This window comes from Mustela nivalis, assembly GCF_964662115.1.
Source record: "Mustela nivalis genome assembly, chromosome: 7".
Taxonomy (NCBI): domain Eukaryota; kingdom Metazoa; phylum Chordata; class Mammalia; order Carnivora; family Mustelidae; genus Mustela; species Mustela nivalis.
In genome coordinates, this window is record NC_139026.1 from 74,579,455 (window position 1) to 74,602,890 (window position 23,436).

General features: G+C 40.9%; 1 protein-coding gene across 1 annotated transcript; it reads left to right on the top strand.

Annotated features, from left to right (window-relative positions):
• Positions 1–303: 303 nt before the first annotated feature.
• LDHB (lactate dehydrogenase B) lies at positions 304–23,132 on the top strand. Its single transcript, XM_082738602.1, has 8 exons — positions 304–540; positions 3,373–3,507; positions 11,170–11,287; positions 12,498–12,671; positions 14,277–14,450; positions 18,172–18,289; positions 20,915–21,038; positions 22,765–23,132. Exons 2-8 carry the CDS (start codon positions 3,379–3,381, stop codon positions 22,930–22,932), a joined length of 1,005 nt encoding a protein of 334 aa, XP_082594728.1. The 5' UTR covers positions 304–540; positions 3,373–3,378; the 3' UTR covers positions 22,933–23,132.
• The last annotated feature ends 304 nt before the right edge of the window (positions 23,133–23,436 follow it).

The window sequence follows — 23,436 nt, forward strand, 5'->3', positions numbered from 1 at the left end:
TACCAAATGAACTTTATAACCAAGATGTTGAATACTGAAAGTTCAGTTTTATTTTTAACATTCAGAAGCATCCGTACCATTCCAAGGTAACATGCGACCCACGTCTTGGCTAAGACCAGCGGTCCTCTAAAGTTGACCTGGAATGCAAAATAAAATTTATTTCTATTTGGACTAAACGTATCCAAATGAGAACATGAGAACAGTCAAAGATGGGCAAGTTTTAGAAATAACGGGGCCCCTGTGTTGAAGTCTGTAAGCCTGGAGAGGCTGCAGAGCGGAGACCGCCCTTGCCATCGAAGGTGACCTCCCCCAGCGGGGAGGGAGAAAGAGTGCACACTTGAGCCCTTGTCCTTGAAGGGGATTGAGCGAGCCGAGGGGAGGGGTAGGCGGTGATCGGGTTTCCAATCACAATAGAGGAAGCTAAGAGGCTGCGGCGCGCGTGGGCCCCGCCTCCTCCTCTCCTTGCAGATCCTGCGCCGGAGGAGACGCGCGCAGCGAACATTGTCTTCTGCGCCGGCTCCTCCAAGCGGCTTCTCTCCGGTAGGTTTCAGTCCGGGCCCCCGAATCCGGGCTCGCGGGCCCTCGGGTGGGACGTGCAGGGGAGTCCTTGCGTAGCAACACGGGGGAGAGGACCAGCAAGGACTGCTTTCCGGGGCCTTTAGCCCCGAGCATCAGGACGTGGGCCCTGACTCGCTCCTGGGGTATGGGGCGACGGGCCGAGCCCTCCGCTGGGGACCCGAAGTGCAGCGAGGAGGCTGCCCCTGAGCCCCGGCTTTGTCCTCCCCGCCACAGAGCTCGCCTCCAACCTGGGCTGGGTCAGGGGAGAGACCTGTTGCGTTTGCAGCTAAAACCGGGGTTCTGCATGCCCTTGATGGGTTTACGGCGGCCGCATCCTCCTTACCCCCTCCCCCCGCCCCCCGGCCCTGCTGGCTGACCCCGGGCACGTGCTTGAGGAACTGAGGAAATGGGGGCGGGGGAGGGAACCGAGTACCACGTGAGGGCTGTCGGATCTCGAGCCTGGGTGTGGGGATCTACCACCAGCGTAATGGACAGTCGCCCCCGCTTCTGCGGGGAGGCGGGTGGAGGATGGTCTGCGGTTTGGCCCTGCGCTCCAGTTTGTGCCCCGCTACGGATGCAGGCCTGCTTGGAGATGCAGGCCTGTTCTTCTCCGGCCTCTTTTCTTGATGCTTCGGGTGTTTTGTTTACTTGGCCAGCCTTGGGTGTGGAGAGGTTGGAATTTTCCCTAGAGACTTTTTCCTGGGAGATCAGGGGTGGCTGCCTTCCCTTGTGACCTGCTGCTCTCAGCTCTGCCGCCGGCAGAAAGAGGTGGCCTGTGGGCGGAGAGCGACGCCAGCTGCGATTAGGGAACGTGGTTAGTGGAGGAATTAGATGGCAACACCTCGCTTTTTAAAAGGTGAAAATCGCGGGATAGCCTGCTAACAGGGTCTTTGTTCCTGAACTGAAGGCCCTGGGTGCTTGGCTCATTTCTGGTGTTTTACATCCGCAGGGAGGCGGGGGATCGCCCTCGCTCCCCCCAGGCGGGGGCGCTGGGCCTAAGGGGGATAGAAAGGACCAAGAACCGCCGATTTTGACCCTATTTTCCAGGTTTTTCCCCTGCAGCCACCACTCGGATTGTGGCACTGTCCTACATATAAGAAAACATTTTCTAATAGTTTTTTATAACTCCTATTAAGGAGAAATAAAACTTAAAGCACTTTTCTCCAGCAAGATCTGAAAGAAAATATTTGCTGGCTTAAGCCTCTAATTGGTTTCTGAAGTTTCCAGAAATTACTTTAGGTCTGTACAAACGACTAATCTGTTATATAGCAACCATCTCTGGATTTTTGTTTTCCACTGCTTGCTGGCTTCTATCTGTAGGGATCTCAAACCAGCTAACGAAAATAGATTTCAAGGAGAAAAATGCAGCAAGAGAAGGTGCAGTCTTCTGATTCTGGATTCTGCTCAGAAAGCAGGACGTGTGGGACTTTCTTTGTCAGGCCATTTGAGCAGGCAGTCGTCCCAGGCTGCCGATTTTTTTCTTTAGCATTCGTGAGAAAACTGCAGATGAACTCTGCAAAGTAATCTCTACATTTAGTTCCTACAGTTAAGGGGCAATATTTTTTTGGTGGGAAAATAGCTACAGAACAATAGTCGTTACATAGTTGCGTCCAAATTCATGTACTTTTTTCCAATTCAGAGCTTTCCGAACTCTTAACATAGGCAGTCACTGAACTAGTAAACTTAAGTTACTTAGTCCACTGCAGATGAGAAACAAAAAGGAGACTAGAAAGCAGGGTACAGTTTGAAATAGGTCCAAGGGCTGTGGATGACACAGTCTAGCATAAGAAGTAAGAGGAAAACTAAAATAATAATGGGTGACAATTATAAGTGATACTTAAATATGCAGAAAGAGCTTAATTATGACCTGCACCCTCTCTGTTTAAGAAGGCAGGGTAGTGGGTTTTGTGTACTTTATTTGCCATGGAATTGGGGAGGTTCTTTAACAATTTAAGTAACTTTTTGCCATTTTAGTTACCTAAAAAATGGACCTGATGATCTGATGGCACAGATAAATTTGGTGTTAGTATATGGAATGTTTTCCAATGGGTTTTCTTCCTCCCCCGCCTTTTTTTTTTTAAATGGCTGCAAAGAAACAGATTCAAAGGCTGATATTCTCCTAGTGTGATTCCCTGGGAGGAAAATGTATTATGTGTGTGCCCACCTTCCAGTTAGTTTCCAAGGTCCACTGAATGGAATTTAGAGTAATATTTCTGAAGATTTTGCATCAACATTCACACCATTTTCATATCACTGGATTTATAAAGTAACCTTTATGCCCAATACACTGTGACCAGTTTTAAGTGAGACTTAAAGTAGAAGAACCAGTCCCTATCTTCAAAGAGTGTTAATAACCATTAGTAGTAGAAGCTATATCCATAACTGGGTATTAATTCTTTTACACTGACCTGAAATACAGGTTAGTACAGGGCCCTAATTTAGTTTGCAAAGAAGTTTTTTATGAGGGGAATGGAAACAAGTAGGCTAATCTAAATGTTGTAATATTCATTTCTTTCGGCCAGTAAATGAAGAGCCACAAGACAATTTTTATAACATGTTAAATACTAGCACAGAATCTTAGGCTGAAGAGAAGAACCCAAATTCGAGTGGCTTCATGGAAGTTTTTGTGTTAATTAAATTCTCCATTAAGCGGGTTGCATGGCTCTTTAAAATGTATTTTATCTTGGAGAATATCATTAGGCTCATTTTCAACTGTGCTGTGGTTCAGAATTGCAACAGTAACATTTTATGGATTATTCCTGTTTGGGTTTTATATGTAGGTGTATGTATAATGTTTTGATTCTTTTCTTGCAGGGCACAATGGCAACTCTTAAGGAAAAACTGATTGCACCAGTTGCAGAAGAAGATGCAGCCATCCCAAACAATAAGATTACTGTAGTGGGTGTTGGACAAGTTGGTATGGCCTGTGCCATCAGCATTCTGGGAAAGGTACATTTCAAGAACACCAGACACGATAATTTCAGTTTATGTATACAATCTCTTTAGGCACTTCAGGATTTTATTGTTTCTTTAAAAGATTTTTTTCCTGAACTGTTTTATTTTATTAAAGATTTTATTTATTTATTAGGGAGAGTGAATACACATACATAAGAGTGAGAGAGAGAGCAAGAATAGGGTTGTGGGGCGGGGAGGGAGAAGCAGACTCCCTGCTGAGCAGGGAACCCAGTGTAGGGCTTGATCCCAGGACCCTGAGACTCTTACCTGAACGGAAGGCAGACACTTAACCAACTGAACCCCCCAGGCGCCCCATTTCCTGAACAATTTTAAGTAAATTATAGACATCATGACACTTGACCTTTAAGAGTGTGTATTTACTGAGAACACTGTCCCTATATGACAATAGAATCACTACACTTGGGGATGTTGACATTGATATAATACTATTATCTAATATACAGTACCTGGAGTTAAAATTCTCGCACCTGTTTTATAGTTTCTTATAACTGTTTCCACCCCAATCCAAAATCATACCTTTTTATATACTTGCCCTCTCTCTTTCATTCTTCTTTAATTTGGAGCTGTTACTCAGCTTATTTTGCCTCCACATCGTTGACATTTTTGTAGAGTACAAGTCAGTTAAATAGAACGTCACTCAATGTTGGTCTGATGTTTCCTTGTCAGTAGGTTCAGGTTAAATGTTGGGGTGGGGTTATGACCAGGTGATGGGCATCACATCAGAGGCATGTGATGTTCGACTTTTTATTTCTGGTAGTGCCCAAGACACCCTGGGTTGAAGTGGTGAGTGCAGGACTTCTCCACTGCAAAGGTCACTTTACCCTCTATAATTAATAAATAATCTGCACAAGGGCTCTGCGGGCTTGCGGAAATGACCTTCTAAGTCCTTCAGAGTACATTTCTAAACAGACATAAATTCTGGCATAATCAGCATTAGAAGATATTACACTAATACTGATGTCATACTGTTACCACCTTCCGCCCCTGCAGACTTTCTTCCCTGTATACTTCCGTGGACTCCTGGCTTGCCTTCTATATACACCCCATATAGGTCAGGCCATCGCTTTTTTTAGTCTCTAAGTACTTCTGAGGAAAGAGGCCTTTTATTGTTTACCTCACTGAATTGATTCTTGATCTTTTTGAAGGCTGTCTTAATGTAGGAACCCTGCCCCCCTAAAAAAATTGCTGCTTTGCCTTCAGTAGAGGACACTGTCCCTTTGTGCCGTATCTGAAGGCTGCCTGAATAACACCTCACCAGGCATGTTTCTGTTTGCAGAGCTTAAATTCTCAAGGAACAGATTAAAAGCTATCAGAGAAATCAACTAAAATACGTACTGTGCACCAATGAAGGTTTTATTCTCTCGCATTTTTTTTCTAGCTAGTTTTGACGAGGTGCTTATTTGTAATAGCTGCTTCTCAAGTCACAGGGAATTTAAGTAATTACAATTTAGTGCTCACTGTTCATGCCAACGAAAATGAAAATCTTCCAGCTTATGTTTCTTTAAAAACATTTATTGACTATACACCAGGTAGAAGTGTTTAATAAAACCCTTTATATTAAACAACAACCTCAGAATAGGTGGTGCTGGTATCCTGTTTTCGGATGAGGTGGCTGAGCTGTGAAGGGATTAAGCAACCTGCCCATAGTCACACGGCTGAAGTGATAGAGCTGTATTTTTGTTTTTTAAATTTTTTTTTTGTTTTAAGTAAATTCTACCCCCAACCAGGGGCTTGAACTCTGACCCCGAGTTCAGTGTTACCCTGAGCCAGCAGGGCACCCCAGTAGAGCTGTATTCTGAACCCAGGCTCTGAACTCTTAATTATGGGGACTGCAGTTTCCTTTTATTCTAAGCTAGTATTCAGGCAGTTAAAAACATCAAGGTGTTGGTGAAATGCTAGCTAAAGATACTTCTTTTCTCCTGCTCATCTCAAAATTCAGACACTGTAGGAAAGTAATAAGTTACCATGATTCTGTAAGGAGTACCTCTTTGGTTTTCATTTTAACTTAAAATAGTCTTTGGTAAATAAACTTGGGGCTGTACTTGTGTTATGTAATACTTTGGCCCGGTTCAAGTGCTTGAGAACAGACTCTTCTGCTAACACAGTAGGAGTCTTCCCATTTAGATGGCCGTGAGGGCATGACTGCCTTGTTCAAAGACCATTTTGCGAATTAAAAATGTTTAAATCTCATTTTAATGGGTGAAGATTAAAGTGCTTCAAAATTGTTACTAATATTTGGGGATTCTAAACCCTATTCGTTTAACAGAGGAAGGAAAATACAGTGCCCGGCTCTGTGGCGTGTTTGTATATTATTCTGTTTACTCCTTCCCAAAAGTTGGTGGGGTCTTGTCATCTATGTATTACTGTTGGAAAGAAACAATCGAAAGATAGAGCTGGTAAGTTCCTGATCCGGTCTTTGAGGCCATCACTGGGCTGGTATGCTTTACAGAGAATGCACATTGCTTTCTCCCCAGGAAGTGAGCCAACCTGGGGCATCAGAGGTGAAGGTTGGGGAGGCCCACACTCAGTCCTCAGAAGGCTACTGAGGCCTCCAGTACAATGTCCCATCACTACAAAAACTGAGTTATGTTTTGCTTCTCTTTCCCCACTCTCCCCAGTGTCATGGCCTTCCGAGGAACTGTAGTAAGCTTCAGTAAAAACTGTAGCTCTTGTATGTAAACTTCCACTAGTGCATCAAAATCTGAGATGTCACAGATGTCTCCTGTCAGAACAAGGCGGTGCAACAGGGGCACCGTTCCCATAGTGCCAGCAGCGCCTTTACCATCTCTGACTTACTGTTTACCATCTGCCCTCCTTCTCCAAAGTACCTAGCTCGTTTCTTCTTAAAACCCGTTTCCTTACACTTTCTCTCACCTGGAATGTTACCCTGGACCACCGGAGTTGACTTATTCCTCCTCCATATCAACAGCTTTGTAGTCAGGCAGTTGCTGCTGATTGTCCCAAGTAACCTTCCTTCCCAGGAACTTGAACGTCGCCCTGCCATATGGTCTCTGTAGCACTGCCGCTGTCAGAGGTCTTCTTAAATGGTTCACTTAATTCCCATTCCCTAGAGTCCCGCGAGAGAAGGGACTTCCCTGAATTTGTTCATTGCTGTGTATGTTCCTAATTAGTAGAATAATGTCTGGCGCACTTAGTAATAAGCATGTGTTACATAAATAAATGCTTCTGCTGTTCCTAATAATCACATTTTGTCAGGTTTTGATCATAGCTTTCCCTTCTTGTGGCTTCTGTGCCTCGTGTCACTCCTGCCCTGCCACCCATCACAGGCTTCGCACTTGAGCTGTCCAGAGGGGGCTCTGAGTAGCCACCTCATCGTTCCGTCAGGGTTTGCAGAGCTGCCGTGCCCTCAGCCTCTTTGTCCAGCTGTCTTTGAGTCTCTGTCCTCACTCAGGTCGGCTAGCCATGTTCTTATGGTGTTTGCACAGCCGAAGGAGTTTCTTCGGAGCAGTGTAACTGCAGACGGATGGGGAAGTAGTTTTAGCCGTGCAGGCCTTGGCTTAAAAGTAAGATGTCATTGATGCTTGGTCTCTGTACAAGAATTGACTGTGTAATAAACTTGACCGAAAGTGCAGGAAAAGCCCCAAACAGTGTTTAATAATATGATAGAAGTAGCATTCCGCACATCACTGAATAAAAGGTTCTTGTCTGTTTAGTTTGTTACTTGGAACAAGTAACAGAGTTTGTTACTTAGAAGTAGCATTCCGCACATCACTGAATAAAAGGTTCTTGTCTATTTAGTTTGTTACTTGGAAAAGGAACCTTTTCCCTCCACAAAAGTTCATGCGGATAGACACTTGAATATAGAAATGCAACGATCAGGAGCGCCTGGGTGGCTCAGTGGGTTAAAGCCTCTGCCTTCAGCTCAGGTCGTGATCCCAGGGTGCTGGGATCAAGCCCTGCTGAGCAGGGAGCCTGCTTCCCCCTCTCTCTCTGCCTGCTTCTGCCTACTTGTGGTCTCTCTCTCTCTCTCTGTCAAATAAATAAACAAAATCTTTAAAAAAAAAAAAAAAATGCAGCGATCAAATGCTAAGGCATTGGTGGCAGTCATTAATCGGCCACGAGGGGTGGGAGGCAAATAGGGCCTCCTCTGGTCCACAGTGGGCTTGAGATTAGAAGATGTTTTTGTTGTACATTAAACAAGTGGTCAGGCTCAACAGTGATGTTCTTGCCTTCTACCTGACCTTGTTCTTACTGGTTAAGAAGCACTAAGAATAGCAATTCAGCCTTGCTGTTCAAACAGTTTTAAATACATTTACAGTGTAAGTGGCTTCACGGGCTTTAGAATCCAGGTACTCCTGCTTTTTCAAAGTTCCTGTTCTGTCTGCCACTTTGCTTTTACTGAAGACCCCGACCCCACCATTAGTTGCTGTTTTCGCTAACCACAAGAAATCCAAAGATTTTCCCTTTTACCTCAAAAAGGTAAAAAGTGAAAAGCAGCCAGAGTTTACTTTGTTGCGGAGGCAGCACACATCCCAAGCAGTGAGTGGTCCCACCAGATTTCCTTCCCTAGGAAGGAACCATACCTGCTCAGCCTCTGGGCATGAGGCTGTAGGAGCTTTGGGCTGTGTGAGCATCTGGGCTTTACCTCAGTTTATTTTGTGCATCTGTTAGCAAGATGTGTCCTAAGGTATCAGAAAAGCCTAAGAGAGCGGCACCTGGGTGGCTCAGTGGAGCATTTGTCTTTGTCTCAAATCGTGGTCTCACATCTGGCTCCCTGCTCAGTGGAGAGCCTGCTTCCCCTCCCTCTGCCTGCTGCTCTGCCTACTTGTCCTCTCTCTCTAACAAATACATACATAAAATCTTAAAATCTTAAAAAGAAAAAAAGTTAATTTGCTTTCCTGTGGTATCAGCAATGAACATGTAGAATTTGATTTTAGTGTATGTGCTGCCAAAGTGAGCACAGACATGGGGAATTTGAAATTAAAAACACAATACTATAAAAGAAAAAAAAAGGAAAACCTGAGAGAGGTTATTGGGATCTGAGAATTCTCAAAAATTTCCCATATAAATTAATGTAATTGCCGTTTCTGCTTTACGCCATTTCTGCTTACAAAAGGTTTGGTAGGAACATTCTGCTTTAGGATCGCGGGGGAAACCTGCGTAGGAATACAGTAGGCGATTTATTTCAGTCAAACACCAGTGCTGACGCTTAGTCACACATGTTCTGGGTTGCCTACCTCCACAGTTGGAGGCTAGTCCGCCGTGCAGATGCAGCTGAATTTAGTGCTACAATTCTTTTTTTCAAGTATTGGATCTCTTCCTTCCTTGCCAGCTGAGGGTACACTTGTCAGCCAATCCTCCACACCCACTGGCTGAAACAAAAGACAGGATCTCAGATCCTGTGACATCCTTTTCCACTTAACCCCAGGATTGTTTTGCCATGCTGACTCTAGCAGCACACATGTTATGTGACTAAAATAAAAGGGATACTCCTACTGCTCAGTACCTTGACAGAACATGATGGCTATTAAGTTATAGTGTACTCACTGAAGGTTTAGAAAACACAAAAAAGGTTTACGTGATCTTGTCAGAGGCAGTAGAGGAACCAAACCATTAAAAAGTACCAAGTTTTTAAATAAAACTTGTGAAAGTTAATGCCAGTATCGGATAGATGTAGAAATGAGGAAAGGGTTGCTAAGTAATTCTCAGCTCACAAAATAGTCATTGCAGAAGTTTGCAAGTAAATCTGTTGCTTGGAAGTAAGAGCACATTGGGAAGCTCTAGTCTCAGAAACTCACCAGCAAGACGGCTATAACTCACTTCTTGAGACTAGCAGGCCCACTGGGATTTGAGGTCTGGGCAGTGCTCATTCCTTGGCTCCCACAGGGAGTGGGTCTGCTTTGGCTGGCAAACTAGAGGTCAGGTTTTCGTACTGGCTTCTGCCTCTGCTGGTCAGTGCCTTCCAGATAACTCCTGTTATACCCTAGGCTACTCTACCCTTTTCCTTAAGTCTTTTTTTTTTTTTTTTAAAGACTTTATTTTTTAGAGAGAGCGCATGCACGCATGGGAGCGCACAAGGGGGGGCATGGCAGAGGGAGAGGGAGGAGCAGACCCCCTACTGAGCAAGGAGCTCAATGTAGAACTTGATCCCAGGACCCTGAGATCAGGCCCTGAGTGGAACGCAACCGCTTAACTGACTGAGCCAAAGTGACTTCTGAGCCCAATGACCTCCCCTTTCCCGTCAACAGTCCTCTCCTCTCTAGCTGATCACACTGTCCTTAGAAGAGGCAGCCTCATTTGTAAGTGGGAGTCCATATTGATATTTCCCCTTAAGCTAATTATTTTGCTAAAAGCCCTAAAATCAGTAAAGGCAAGGACTCTAGTGATACATCAGTGAGTGGGATAACTACTTCTTATAAATTTTGCAAGTTACAGGTTTCCATAAGATAATGGAATTTCAGAACTGAAAGGTTGTTTGGATGCATATAGACTGACAACCTACGCCCTCCCCTATTTTTTACAAGAAGAGTCGAAGTACTTGGTAAAGAGAGTGGTGTACATGACTGATAAAGGGAGAACCCAAGGCTTTGTTTTCTGCCAGTCTTCATGTTGGGATATAGAAAACATATAAACATAAAGCATGTTACATATAAAACTTTATAGAATATGTAAAATTGGGACGCCTGGGTGGCTCAGTTGGTTAAGCAGCTGCCTTCGGCTCAGGTCATGATCCCAGTGTCCTGGGATCGAGTCCCGCATCGGGCTCCTTGCTTGGCAGGGAGCCTGCTTCTCCCTCTGCCTCTGTCTGCCTGTGCTCGCTCGTTCTCTCTCTCTCTGATAAATAAATAAAATCTTTAAAAAAAAAAAAAAGAATATGTAAAATTAAGACCCTAGATCAAGATTAAATAGTGTATTTGTTGATTTAGATTTTTATTTTGAAGGAGTGACAGAGGATGACAACTGCAATAGAAAATGAGAGCCCAGAGAATTAGGCTGATCACAGGAGCATGACTAGTCCCGGATCCCACCATCCATAGGATACCCCTTCCTTTCTCCCATCAAGACATGCACATTGGTTCAACCTAACCTGATGGTTCAACCGACAGGGGTTCAAATCCTGCTATTGATAGCTTACACCAAATCTGAAAAACCCTCCAAACTGGAGGTGATTTCAGGGATGGATACTCCCGAAGGTGGATTCTGGGTCTGGGTGAGTCTTCACCAGCCCTCACTCATTGGAAGACGTGTATATCCTGAGACCACTACTGAACTGTTGGTTTCATGAGCGGTCTTTGTCTACATATTCTTAAAGTGATTTGTATCATGATATTGAATCCTAGTTGAGTACTAAAAGGTGAAATTTAGAGAAATCAGTGTGTTAAATATTAATAGTTCATTCAAGACTTTCTCATGCAGTTGTTTAAAGGGCACAGCCAATTCCCTGATAAAACTCTCAAGGTTTTTAACACTTGGTGCTTAGCTATTTAAAAAGGGTCTCTGTTTAGGGGGCATCTGGGTGGCTTAGTCCCAACTCGGTCTCATCTCAGGTCCTAATCTCAGAGTTCTAATTTCAAGCCCTGTCCTTAAATAAATAAATAAAGGGTATCTGTTGGGTTTTGAGTTGAGGTGCACTGGGGTGGCTTCGGGTACTAACACCTGTTCTTGTATTTCTAGTCCCTGGCTGATGAACTTGCCCTTGTGGATGTTTTGGAAGATAAACTCAAAGGAGAAATGATGGATCTGCAGCATGGAAGCTTATTTCTTCAGACACCTAAAATAGTGGCAGATAAAGGTGATCTAATAATAGATGCCCTCACTCTCACGGAAAATTAGTTTTCCATCTTGGTGAATCTAGTGTTGGCAGTTTTTCTTTCCTTCTCCTTCCCATTCATCCTTGAGGACCAGCACAGGTGTTACCTCTATAAACGTCTCATGTGACTTTCATACATTTGACACATAATATTTTAGGAAGTTGTATCATACTGCTTGTTTAGCTATGTTTGAGAACAGGAATGTTTTAGAAACTTTGAAAAAACTAAATAAAATCCATATTCTAGCTGTCTCTGTTCTGGATGAGCACATTTACATGGTGGTACCACCATCAGAGCAGGACTGTGTGGAAAATGGACCTCAGATGTGACCTCAAAATAAATTCCACTACAGAATGGCTGAAATGTGGACCTCAAAATAAATTCCGCTACTACTACTAGTGGCTGCTATTCATTGAGTTATTAGCATTCTGGGTACTATGAAATTTTTCAATGTGACATTTTACCTCATTCACAACAAACCTATAAAAGGTAGGTTCTCCTCATAACATTGATGAAAGGTCTGAATAAGTATCAAAAGTCATTTAACAATAGTTTATTATGTGACTCATTCCATAGCTGTTGTCTCTGATGGTCACATCAGGTTATAATGTCTGTATTTGGGAAGTGACACTTCCTTGAGGGGGAAAAATACTCTCCAGAGAAACTCAATTGCTAAAATGAATAGGCTTCCTTAAAATACTGAGTATTAGAAAATAGTTTCCGCCTGAGGACGAACATTGCTGTGCCTTCCTTCCCCTCCGTAGATTGGATTAACAAAGCCCAGAAGTGTCCTTTAAGGCCCTTTATTTTTTTGTTGGGGGGAGTTCCTACTGGACTTTGGACTCACTCTTTATGTTTTATCAAATTACTAGCAATCTGATATTCTAAAGTCAATGGCATTTTTAATTTCTTAACCAGAAACATAATTTGGGGCCTTTTTTATTACCTTGGTCCATTCTCTGAGCGAGTTTTACGGTTGGATTATTTCTGTATAACTCAAGAAGGAGGAAGCTATTTCTCTTGAGAAGAGCGTTCTACTTCAAAACCTTATAAAATAGTAATTCTTGCAGTATGTAATGCCTGTGTAAGTCCTAGAAACTTATGGTTGTTTAGGTTTCTGGAGCATATCATAGATGATGTATTTTGATAAGAGTTGTATTTAAAGTACCTTTCCCCCCCTTCTCTTTCAAGATTACTCTGTGACTGCCAATTCTAAGATTGTGGTGGTGACTGCGGGAGTCCGCCAGCAGGAGGGAGAGAGCCGGCTCAATCTGGTGCAGAGGAATGTTAATGTCTTCAAATTCATTATTCCGCAGATAGTCAAGTACAGTCCTGATTGTATCATAATTGTGGTTTCCAACCCAGGTATTTTATTGATAATAATTGTCCTAAGGTTCGCTGCTGTGAAGTTAAATGCTTTGGGTATCTGTTTCATTTAGTTTGGCTTTTAAAGATTCTGTTCTAGGATTTGCTAGCAGAAGCAATTCTTGTGTCTTCTGTTACTAGCTGCAAAAGAGTGCTGTTTGCAAAACAAATGGCAGGGTTCTGGGCCAAATGTTTAAAAATGTGAGAAGTTATATATAAAATCGTTGCAACTGTTTGTTTCATCAGTTTGTTGTAGAGCCTAGAAGCTTTTTAAATTTTCTAGGAAGATTATTCTGAGATATGTAATGAAACATTTAAATGTGGCTTCAATTTGTAGGAAACATTGTAGCATTTCTGATCTCCTGTTGGCCAAGAAGTGTATTCTAGGAGTGTTGAATTTGAGAATAGTTTAAAAGCTGCTAATCAGTCCAGTTTTATAGAAGTAGACTATCGATAGACAAAGAACATGCTAATGCCAAATGTTATAACTTAAATGTTGCCTTTTTTTTTTTTCCTGAGTCAACATTTGCAGAATAAGCATTAAAACTTCTGGTTAGAAAGAATTGCATTACTTAACTGAAATAGTCAGAATTCACTCTATTTTGCACTTCTTTTGTCTATAATTTGCCACCAAACGGACCATTTATTAGTGAGCATAGTAGATATATTGATAAAGTGGTAAAACTGATTGTTTCTGACACTTGATGACAAAGAGAAAGATTGTGAATCAGAAGCAGGGAGATCCTTACAGTTTATGAAATATTGAGAGTTGGGGGCCAGCAAGGACAGATTATTTTAGTAGTGTTCTGTGCAGTCCTGAATTGGGGGTTACTAAATAGCTCAGTCTTGTGTATAAATATGTAGTGGTAGGTAGACTTGGAAGGAACAAGAATTACAAATAGCTGGTATATAGGAAGTTCCTGCATCCCGGGCCTAAGACAGACATCATTAGCTTATTACACAACTTTCCAGGTATAGCTTCAAAGTCTCAATTCCAGAGAGTCACGCCCACTGAATCAGAGTTGCTAAGGAAGAAGTTTATAATACCCAGTCCAAAATGACCTTAAAATATCTCCACACATCTGTGTGTGGAGGTGGAGATGACAAGATTAACCTCTTGCCTACCTTGTGTGCACCTTTTCTCCTCTTCATGGTTTAGCCTAGAAGTTCTGCGATTCTGTCTCGGCCAGCAAGTTTTACTCTTTGAAGTCTCAGGGCTGTGGCACACCAGAATAAAGGTTCTGTCATAGAGGTCGTTTCATTAAATACTACAAAATGTCAGTCCCTTATATTATCACAATTACTGAATAGTGCCTTGTGCCCAGGGAAATTTATAGCAGTATGCCTTAGTAATTTAGTAACCCATGACTTTTGGGTTATGATGATAGTCGTCATCGTGGAACAGTACTATCAGAGAAGCATATGTGACCATTGGTTCTCTTATCTCCATTATTTCTGAACTCTATAAAGTGAAAGTATTCGGTCTTTCCAGCTACATCTCATACTGGAAAAGTCAGGGAGAAGGAAGATAGGGCACTTGCTAATTGACACAGCAGTTGAAATTAGTTTTGATTTCCATACATATATTACTTTTAACCCTTTTAGTGGATATTCTCACATACGTTACCTGGAAACTAAGTGGACTACCCAAGCACCGTGTGATCGGAAGTGGGTGTAATCTGGATTCTGCAAGATTTCGCTATCTTATGGCTGAAAAACTTGGCATTCATCCCAGCAGCTGCCATGGATGGATTTTGGGAGAACATGGTGATTCAAGTGGTAAGGGAAAAAAAACATAATATTCTAATGTGTACTTATGGTATTATTCTTGTTATTCAGAATTTTTTTTTTAATTTTAATTTCATGTACTTCACATTACACATAAGCAATTTGGGGGAGAATACTCTGATAGTGACTAGGTAACTATGTATACAGTCCTTATCAATCTTTTGCCTGCTAAGTTTAGAATCTACTGATACTTCTTGATTAAGTAAATTATAACTATTGATAGTTGTCAGACACAGTATTTAGTCATTTCTTCTATATTAATTCTACTGTAAAAGAAAGCTTTCTCTTCCTCATTTATGTATTCATTTGTATCAGTGTGCACTCAGATTTTTATTTTATTCCACAAATGTTCTTTTACCATCTTGGTAATGCAGAAGTTGTCCCAGATTTGGAAAGTAATAAGCTTTTCAAACTGCTTCTATGTCTTTTTGACATGTCCTAGCATTTTTTGAGTCCTTGTCTCTGGGACAAGGAAGTGTGCCACATTGGTGTTTTATTTCCCGTTTCCCTGTACTAGAAGCATCTCTTTCTCCAATGAGCCCTGTTTCCTTCTGAGGGGAATGGTGTTGAGAAACCAAGATCTGGGCATAGGTGTGCTCATGCTTCCCCCTTTCCAGGGGACATAGGTATTATATCCATCATGTATAATGAAGGGAGTAAATTGGGTAACAAAAGCTTTTCCATAACCAGTATCTACTATTCTTTAGTGTAAAATCTTGCTTTAAATTAAATCTGATTTTGGGGCACCTGGCTGGCTCAGTTGCTAGGAGCATCTGTCTGACTCTTGATCTCTGGATTTTGAGTTAAAGCCCCATATTGGATCATGGAGCCAATTAAAAATAAATAAATAAATAAAGTAAATGAAATCTGATTTTTAATACGTCATTAATAACTGTCAATCATTTAAGTAGTAAGAGACCATTTGGTAAATACTTCAGATATTTTCTTTAGGAATTTAAATAGAATTGTTAGTCATTAATTATTGTAGAAAGGCCAACATTAAAGTTACATTGCACTTCTGTTTCTTTTATAATGCTTTGTTTTGAAAGAATTAAGGAGCCCTTGGGTGGCTCCATTGATTAATCACCCGATTCTTAATTTCGACTCAGGTGATGATCTCGGGGTTATGGGATGGAGCCCTACCCAGGGCTCTGTGCTCAGCAGGGAGCCTACTTCTCCCTCTCCCTCTGCTCCACCTGCCCTCTACTTTGTCACTAATAAATAAATAAAACCTTAGAAAGAAAAAAAAAAAAACGAGCACTATTTATGTAAGTTAATTAAGTCTCTGTTTTCATTTAAGTTATCTCTGTTCTGTGGCACACCTGGCTGGCTCAGTCAGAACAGGACACCTCTTGATCTTGTGGTTATGAGTTCAATCCCCATGCTGGGTGCAGAGATTACTAAAAAATAAACTTTAAAGAAATTTTTTAAAAAGTTAATATTTCTGGGGGCGCCTGGGTGGCTCAGTGGGTTAAAGCCTCTGCCTTCAGCTCAGGTCATGATCCCAGGGTTCTGGGATCAAGCCCCGCATCGGGCTCTCTGCTCAGCAGGGAGCCCGCTTCCTCCTCTCTCTCTGCCTGCCTCTCTGCCTACTTGTGATTTCTGTCTGTCAAATAAATGAATAAAATCTTTAAAAAAAAAAAAAAAGTTAATATTTCTGTTCCAAACAGTTTTATATAAAAACACTTATGAACAATTCTGATTATATCTTTTAACTCTTGAGCCTGTTTATTAAACTAAAATACATTGAATAAGCTATGGTATAATACTGTAATTATCCAAAACACTTTAATAGTAACGATAATCTTTATTTTACTGAATTCGTATCTGCCCTATATGCAAGGAAATATTTTCTCCCTAAAAGGTTTAGGTGTAAATATTCTTCTGATATTAATGAGCATGTGTAATGTGATTTTAGGAAAGAGTTTGTTACGGTATAAGAATTTGGTCTTGCAAACTGTTGCATTTGTGCTATTTTATACAAGACTTCCTAATATCCAAGGATTTGTTTGAATTTATGTCCTATGTAAAAAACTATCATAATATCTAGTGTGCAGCAGTCAGTCAGTGCTAGTTACTACAGTTGTACAATTATGAGAACCATAGATGTGGAGAGTGGAGATGATTTTACATGTCCTCTAGTTTAAGACTTGCATTATAGTGAAGAAAGAATGAGACAAAGCAGGCATAGTGGCCAGTGGCTTGTTAGAGATCCTTTAGCTAATTAGTGGTACGACTACAACTAGAATCATGTCTTCGGACTCCTAACCAATCTTCTGTTCACTCATCACTGTGTCCTTTTTTTCCAATATACCTTTTTTCCTATTTCTACATTGACCTGTATGGAGTGAAAGAGAATTAAATTGTGCTCAATCCTGACATAATTATGTTGAGTTCATAGTTTCATCAAAAGCCATGGAAGTACCTTAGTTTTCTCAACAATTAGCCTGAATTCCCAAGACTTCTGGACTTCTAGAGGAGTCTTTTTTGGCCATGGGCAGTTTTGCCTGTTGTAGCTGGTTTCAGCCATACTAGACTTTACCCCACGCTTTAGCTCTTATTTCCTGAGTTTACAGTGCTCTCCTCCAAAGGCCCCTGTGGACCATACTTAGTTTTCAAGGTCCAATTCAAATACCTATTTTTGCAACCCTTTCTGACAACCCTTTACCCCTAATTAAAGTAGATTGTGAATTTATGGGTTTTTTTTTTTTAATTTATGTTTTATAATGCATTTTCCATGCATCTGTGGTAGCTCAGCCCATTTGCTTTAGTTTCCTTTGCCTGTTTCCCAGTAAATTCTGAATTTACCCACAGCACAGACCATGCCCTTACTCATTTTTTTATATGCTTGCATATTCAGTATATACTTCGGGCTGGCTTAGAAGGTGTTAAGAATAAGTAAAGGTGTTCTGATGCATCAAGCCCTCCAAAAGATAGAGTTGGTGACCGAGAACACCTTTGCTGTGCCTCTGGAGGCATTCTTGGAAGGAAATATTTGATCTGTTGAAGACCAGAAAAATTCACTGTGGTTAATACATGGAGTTTGTTTCGAGAGATAGACAGGACTTAGGGTACGAAAAGAGATAACTGGAGTGTATTTGGACCTTACCCCAGAATTTTTTTTTTTATTTCGCTCCAGAAGAAAGGGCTTTATATAAGAAGAGTGAGTAGGAGTGAAGTTAAAAATTTCTCAAATTGAAAGTTTAAGATAGTCCTGAACTGGAAGCCCTTGTGATTTCACAAACTAGGGGAAGGCAAAGAATTTCACGTTCTCTGTAAGTACGACGCAACAATTCTGTTTTGCACCAAAGTGGTTGAAAGTTAAAATGTCCACTGTGTGGCTGAAGGCGCATGCCAGCCTCTGGGTGAAAGCGGACTGGAGCAGCTATCTCTGGAGCTGCTCTAGCCGGCATTCAGTAACTTGCCTCGGAGGTAAAATCTGAACTAAGAGAATAAAGGATTTTTTAAAATAGTGTCAGAAACATATGACATGTTTTGGACACCTGGGTGGCTCAGTCATTAGGTGTCTGACTTTGGCTCAGGTATTGATCCCAGGCTTCTGGGATCGAGCCCCGCATCGGGCTTTTGCTCAGCAGGAGCCCTGCTTCTCCCTCTCCCACTCCCCCTGCCTGTGTTTCCTCTGTCAGATAAATAAATAAAATCTTAAAAAAAAAAAAAAGAAATGTATGACATGTTTATCCTTTTTCTCCAGTGGCTGTGTGGAGTGGAGTGAATGTGGCAGGCGTTTCTCTTCAGGAACTGAATCCAGATATGGGAACAGACAACGACAGTGAAAATTGGAAGGAAGTGCATAAGATGGTGGTGGAAAGGTAAGGGGAAGGGGGCTTGAGATGATCAATTTTATCTCGATAAAATTATCAGAATTTCCGTGACTGTCTGTCTGCTCAGGTGAGCTCTTAATATAGTAAACATGCGGTGCGCCTGGGTGGCCCAGTGGGTTAAGCGTCTGTGGTTGGCTCAGGTCATGATCCCAGGGTCCTGGGATGGAGTCCCACATCAGGTTCCCTGCTCAGTGGGGAACCTGCTGCTTCCTTTGCCTCTCTCCCAGCTCATGTGCTGTCTCATTCTCTCTCTCAAATAAAGATAAATTTTGTCCTTTTTTAATATATGTATATAGTAAACATGGAGCTGTTCTCTTCTGAAGCAGGTAAGACTAATTTACTGGTCAAACCTACCACACAGGTCCCTGTGGGGAGAGCAAACTTTTTTTTTTTAAGATTTTTTTTATTTATTTGTCAGAGAGAGAGAGTGCGAGCACAGGCAGACAGAGTGGCAGGCTAGAGGCAGAGGGAGAAGCAGGCAGGCTCCCTGCCGAGCAAGGAGCCCGATGTGGGACTCGATCCCATGACGCTGGGATCATGACCTGAGCCGAAGGCAGCCGCTTAACCAACTGAGCCCCCAGGTGTCCCGAGCAAATGTTTTTCTAGAGAAATCCTACTATATAGAAACAGGAGTAAAACATGGAATTAATAAGTGAGAAGGGCTTTCAAATTGCCTCTTACTGATAAATGAGGTTGACTTGTCTAGAACCTAGACACTCTTACTCATAATTGCCTAAAATAAGGACTTGCTGATTGATTACTATCTTAAAGCTGTGCTGTATTTACCTTTCCACACCTCACTAAAGATGTCTCCCTCTTTTTCCTTTTTTCACTCTTACTTACTAACCATCCTTTCCTATGACCTTTGTGCTTACAGGGTGTCATTGTGGACTAGAGTAAAGACTAAGGACTTGAATTCAAATTATGACACTGGTACTTATAAATGCCATTTAACTTTTAAGTTGAATTTCAGTTTTGTTCTCTCTGAAGTCATATGGTATTAGAATTATTATAAAAATTGAGTAAAAATACAGAATAATGCTGGTGAGTATTCAATAAATGTCAGCTGTTACTATTTGGAGAGAATTATTACAAGACTTCCTCAAACATGGAATTGTTTTTGCTTAGTTTAAATTAATGATTTTTTTTTTTTCTGGAGTTTGACCTGTGCATGGAGGAAAAGATTGTCTAAAAATGTGAGAGGGTCCTTAGCATTTTATTAACTTAATCCCTTTATTTTACAAATGAGAAAACTAGGGGTCACTGAGATAATACTATAACTTGTCAAGGTCTTACAGCCAGTGATTGCATTAAATTCCAATTTCCTAAATTCTCATTTTAGTTCCTCCTGTGACCTCTTAAGGACCAGGACCTTTGTGGGTTTCAAGGTGTGAAATTAATTTTCAGAAAATTGCCAGGCAGGTATTGTTTTCACTCTGCTGATATGTTAGTTGATACTGTATTTTAGGTGACAGTGGTAAGTGGGACTTCGAAATCAAGGTATATTTTTGTCCTTAGAATGTGAAGGTCCACCCTGCCTAGGTGTGTGGGGTGGGTATCTTTATGATAATCACTTGTGACCAACAAAGAATAACCAGCCCCTAAAAAGGAAGTAAGCCATTGAATGTGTTATCAGTAGAGATGTGAAAAGGATTTAAGTTCCCTGGGTAGCTTTCCATAAACGACCAACCCTAGTGGGGCCTGGGTGGCTCAGTAGGTTAAGTCTCTGCCTTCGGCTCAGGTCACGATCTCAGGGTCCTGGGATTGAGCCCCACATCAGACTCTGCTCAGAAAGGAGCCTGCTTCTCCCTCTCTCTCTGCCTGCCTCTCTACTTGTGATCTCTGTCTCTGTCAAATAAATAAATAAAATCTTTAAAATAAAAACAAAAACAGACCAACCCCAAAGACCCTCTATGGCAGCCTTGTCGAGACCCCCCCTCTCACTCTTAAGGGTTTTTCTTTACCTTCACTTAATAAACGTCTATCGCTTTACTCACACACACCCACACACACACAAAAGAATGTGGTCCTTTTATTTTCATTGTTTCTTGATTTCATTGATAACTTTGGAAATACTCATGTTTATGAGTATGAAGATTGGGAAAAAGTATGCTTTTACCGCTGTGACTTCATATAATAAGTTATTTTGTTTTAAGATTGATTTATTTTTGAGAGAAGTGAGGATGGGGAGGGTCAGAGGGAGAGAGAAACTCCAGCAGACTTCTTGTTGAGCTTACAGCCCAATTCGGGGCTAGATCTCAAGACCCTGAGATCATGACTTGAGCTGAAACCAAGGTCGAACGCTTAACCTACTGCACCAAGCAGGGGCCCCTCAATAACCTATTTAAATTTATCACAGCATTCATTTAGAGTCTACTTGGTAGTGTTTCCAGTTGTACATGTTTTATATATATGTTAACTCATTTAACAAACTTATAAAATAGATACCATTGTTGTCCTCATTTTACAGAAGAGGACACTGAGATAAGAAAGGCTTTCTGAAGATGACACAGTTGAACAAGACAGAGCAGAAGTCAAGCCCAAAGAGTCCAGTTTCCGTAACTATTGAGTTTGATATTAGTTACTTCTTCTATGATTCCTTTCTTTCCTTAGTGCCTATGAAGTCATCAAGCTAAAAGGATATACCAACTGGGCTATTGGATTAAGTGTGGCTGATCTCATTGAATCCATGTTGAAAAATCTATCCAGGATTCATCCAGTGTCAACAATGGTGAAGGTAAGATAAACTTAAAATTTCCAGTATTCTATTCTATGAATAGATTTCAAGAAGGACAAGGTGGTCTCAGTCTACTTTTTTCTGAATCTCAAAATTTTGTGGAAGCTTCTCTCTTTTCTCCCTTGTATACTGTGGCAGATTAAATATTAACTGAGTCTTTTTTGACACATTTTCAAAATATACATTATTTGAGTAAGTATAATAGCTTTATTTCAAGTTGGGGCATTAATGTATAGATTGTCTTTGATGCAGTACTTGATATCTTAGTAAATTTAATTCAATTTAAAAGCTATGAAATGGGCACCTTGGGTGGCTCAGTCAGCTAAGCATCTGCCTTCAGCTCAGGTTATGATCTAGGGGTCCTGGGATCAAGCCCCGATGGGGCTCTCTGCTCAGGGGAAGTCTGCTTCTCCTTCTCCCTGTCTCCCTGTTCATACACATGCTCACTCTCAAGTAAAATCTTCAAAAGTAAAAGCTACGAAACACTTAAGTAGAATTTTTTTTCCAATAAAATTAAGATTATATTAGAATATTGTATACAATCACTGATTGCCATAAGTCAATGGCAAGGGTGAAAATGTAAGAGGAAAATGCAGTGGATTTAAAGAAACATGGAAAAGAGAAAGATACAGAAGAATTTGGTGGTAAAATGTGATGTCAGGTATTTTGGGTTTTGTTATTTTAAATACTATAGCAAAATTTCATAAAGTAAGTATAGCAAAAATTTGATCATTGCTCAGTCTTGGAGTACATGCATGGAATTTGCTTATTTATCTCCACTTCGGTGTATGTACAAAAATTTTGGAATTAAAAGAACATGCAACTCTTGATCTCAGGGTCATGAACTCGAGCCCCAAATTGGGTGTAGAGAATACTAAAAAGAAATAAACTTTTTAAAAAAGATTTGAAAAATCTATTAAAGTAACTTGTTTAATATAATTAATTAACCCAGGTAATTGTATGGTTAAATTGACCTGGTGAATAAATTAATTGCTTTATAGAAACTGATAAAGTGGGAAATTGTACTATTTTTTTTTTTTTTTTTTTTTTAGCAACTCTTGGATGTTACAGAAATCTTGCCTTTGAGTAGCTTCCAACTACTTATTCTGGACTTATTGGACAGCTACCATCGGAAATTCCCTCCTAAACTAAAGAATTTTTTAAAATTTGGATTTCATGAAAAGCAACCCATTAAGAAACACATTGGAAGGCAATTTAACTTGAAGACTTAGATATTAAATTTCATTAAAGTATGTCTAAGCAGAGAGATGTGTCAATAAGTTCAGTAAAAAGCTTACTACTTTCTTTAAAATTTCTAGTTTATCATAATGTATATTTGCATATTCTGTGTATAAAATCGAATTCAGAATGTAAGTATTTGGAAAGTAAAGGCCTGTATGTGTTGAAAATCAAAGAATGAGTTTGTGCTTAACTATATTTTCTACATGCCTTTTTGCTTAAACATGGGATCAGTGATCATTCTTCCTATGGTTTTATTTCTTCCCTTTTTTAAAAAGGATTTATTATTTATTTATGAGAGAGGGTGCACACAAGCAGGGGAAGCAGCAGGCAAAGGGAGAAGCAGGCTCCCTCTTGATCAGGGAGCCTGCTGGCGTTCCCAGGACCCTGGGATCATGACCTGAGCTGAAGTTAGACGCTTAAGTGAGCCACCCACGCACCACTGTGATTTCATTTCTTAATCTAATTGTTTCTCTTGTTCTGTCAGGGGATGTATGGCATTGAGAACGAAGTCTTCCTGAGCCTTCCTTGTATCCTGAACGCTCGGGGCTTAACCAGTGTGATCAACCAGAAGCTGAAAGATGATGAAGTTGCTCAGCTCAAGAAAAGTGCAGATACCTTGTGGGACATCCAGAAGGACCTAAAAGATCTGTGACTCCTGGCTTCTAGGCTGTAGAAATTTAAAACTGCAATGTGATTAACTGTGAGCTGTTAGTTTTCATCCATATACATGGATCGCAGTTTGCTTTTATCTTCCTAAATATGTGAATCTGGGCTCACAGAATCAAAGCCCGTGCTTGGTTTAATGCTTGCAATATGAGCCCTTGAACAAATAAAATTAACTATTGTAGTGTGCTTCTGTTTCTGGGACTCCTTCTTTAGTGATCTGAAAGATTTCAGTCAATATTTCAAATAATTCTCCCCACCCAATAGAATGCCCTAAATTCTATCTATTCCATTTTCTGTATTTATCCCTCCAAATAACACAACCATTCTTTGTCACAGTATATGCCATGATCTTGTTATTGTTGTCCTGAGAATATGATTACCCTTTTAAAGACATAATTTTTTTAGAGCAATTTTAGGTTTACAACACAATTGAGAGGAAGGTACAGTGATTCCCCATACACTCCTTGCCCCCACACCTGATGGTTTCAAT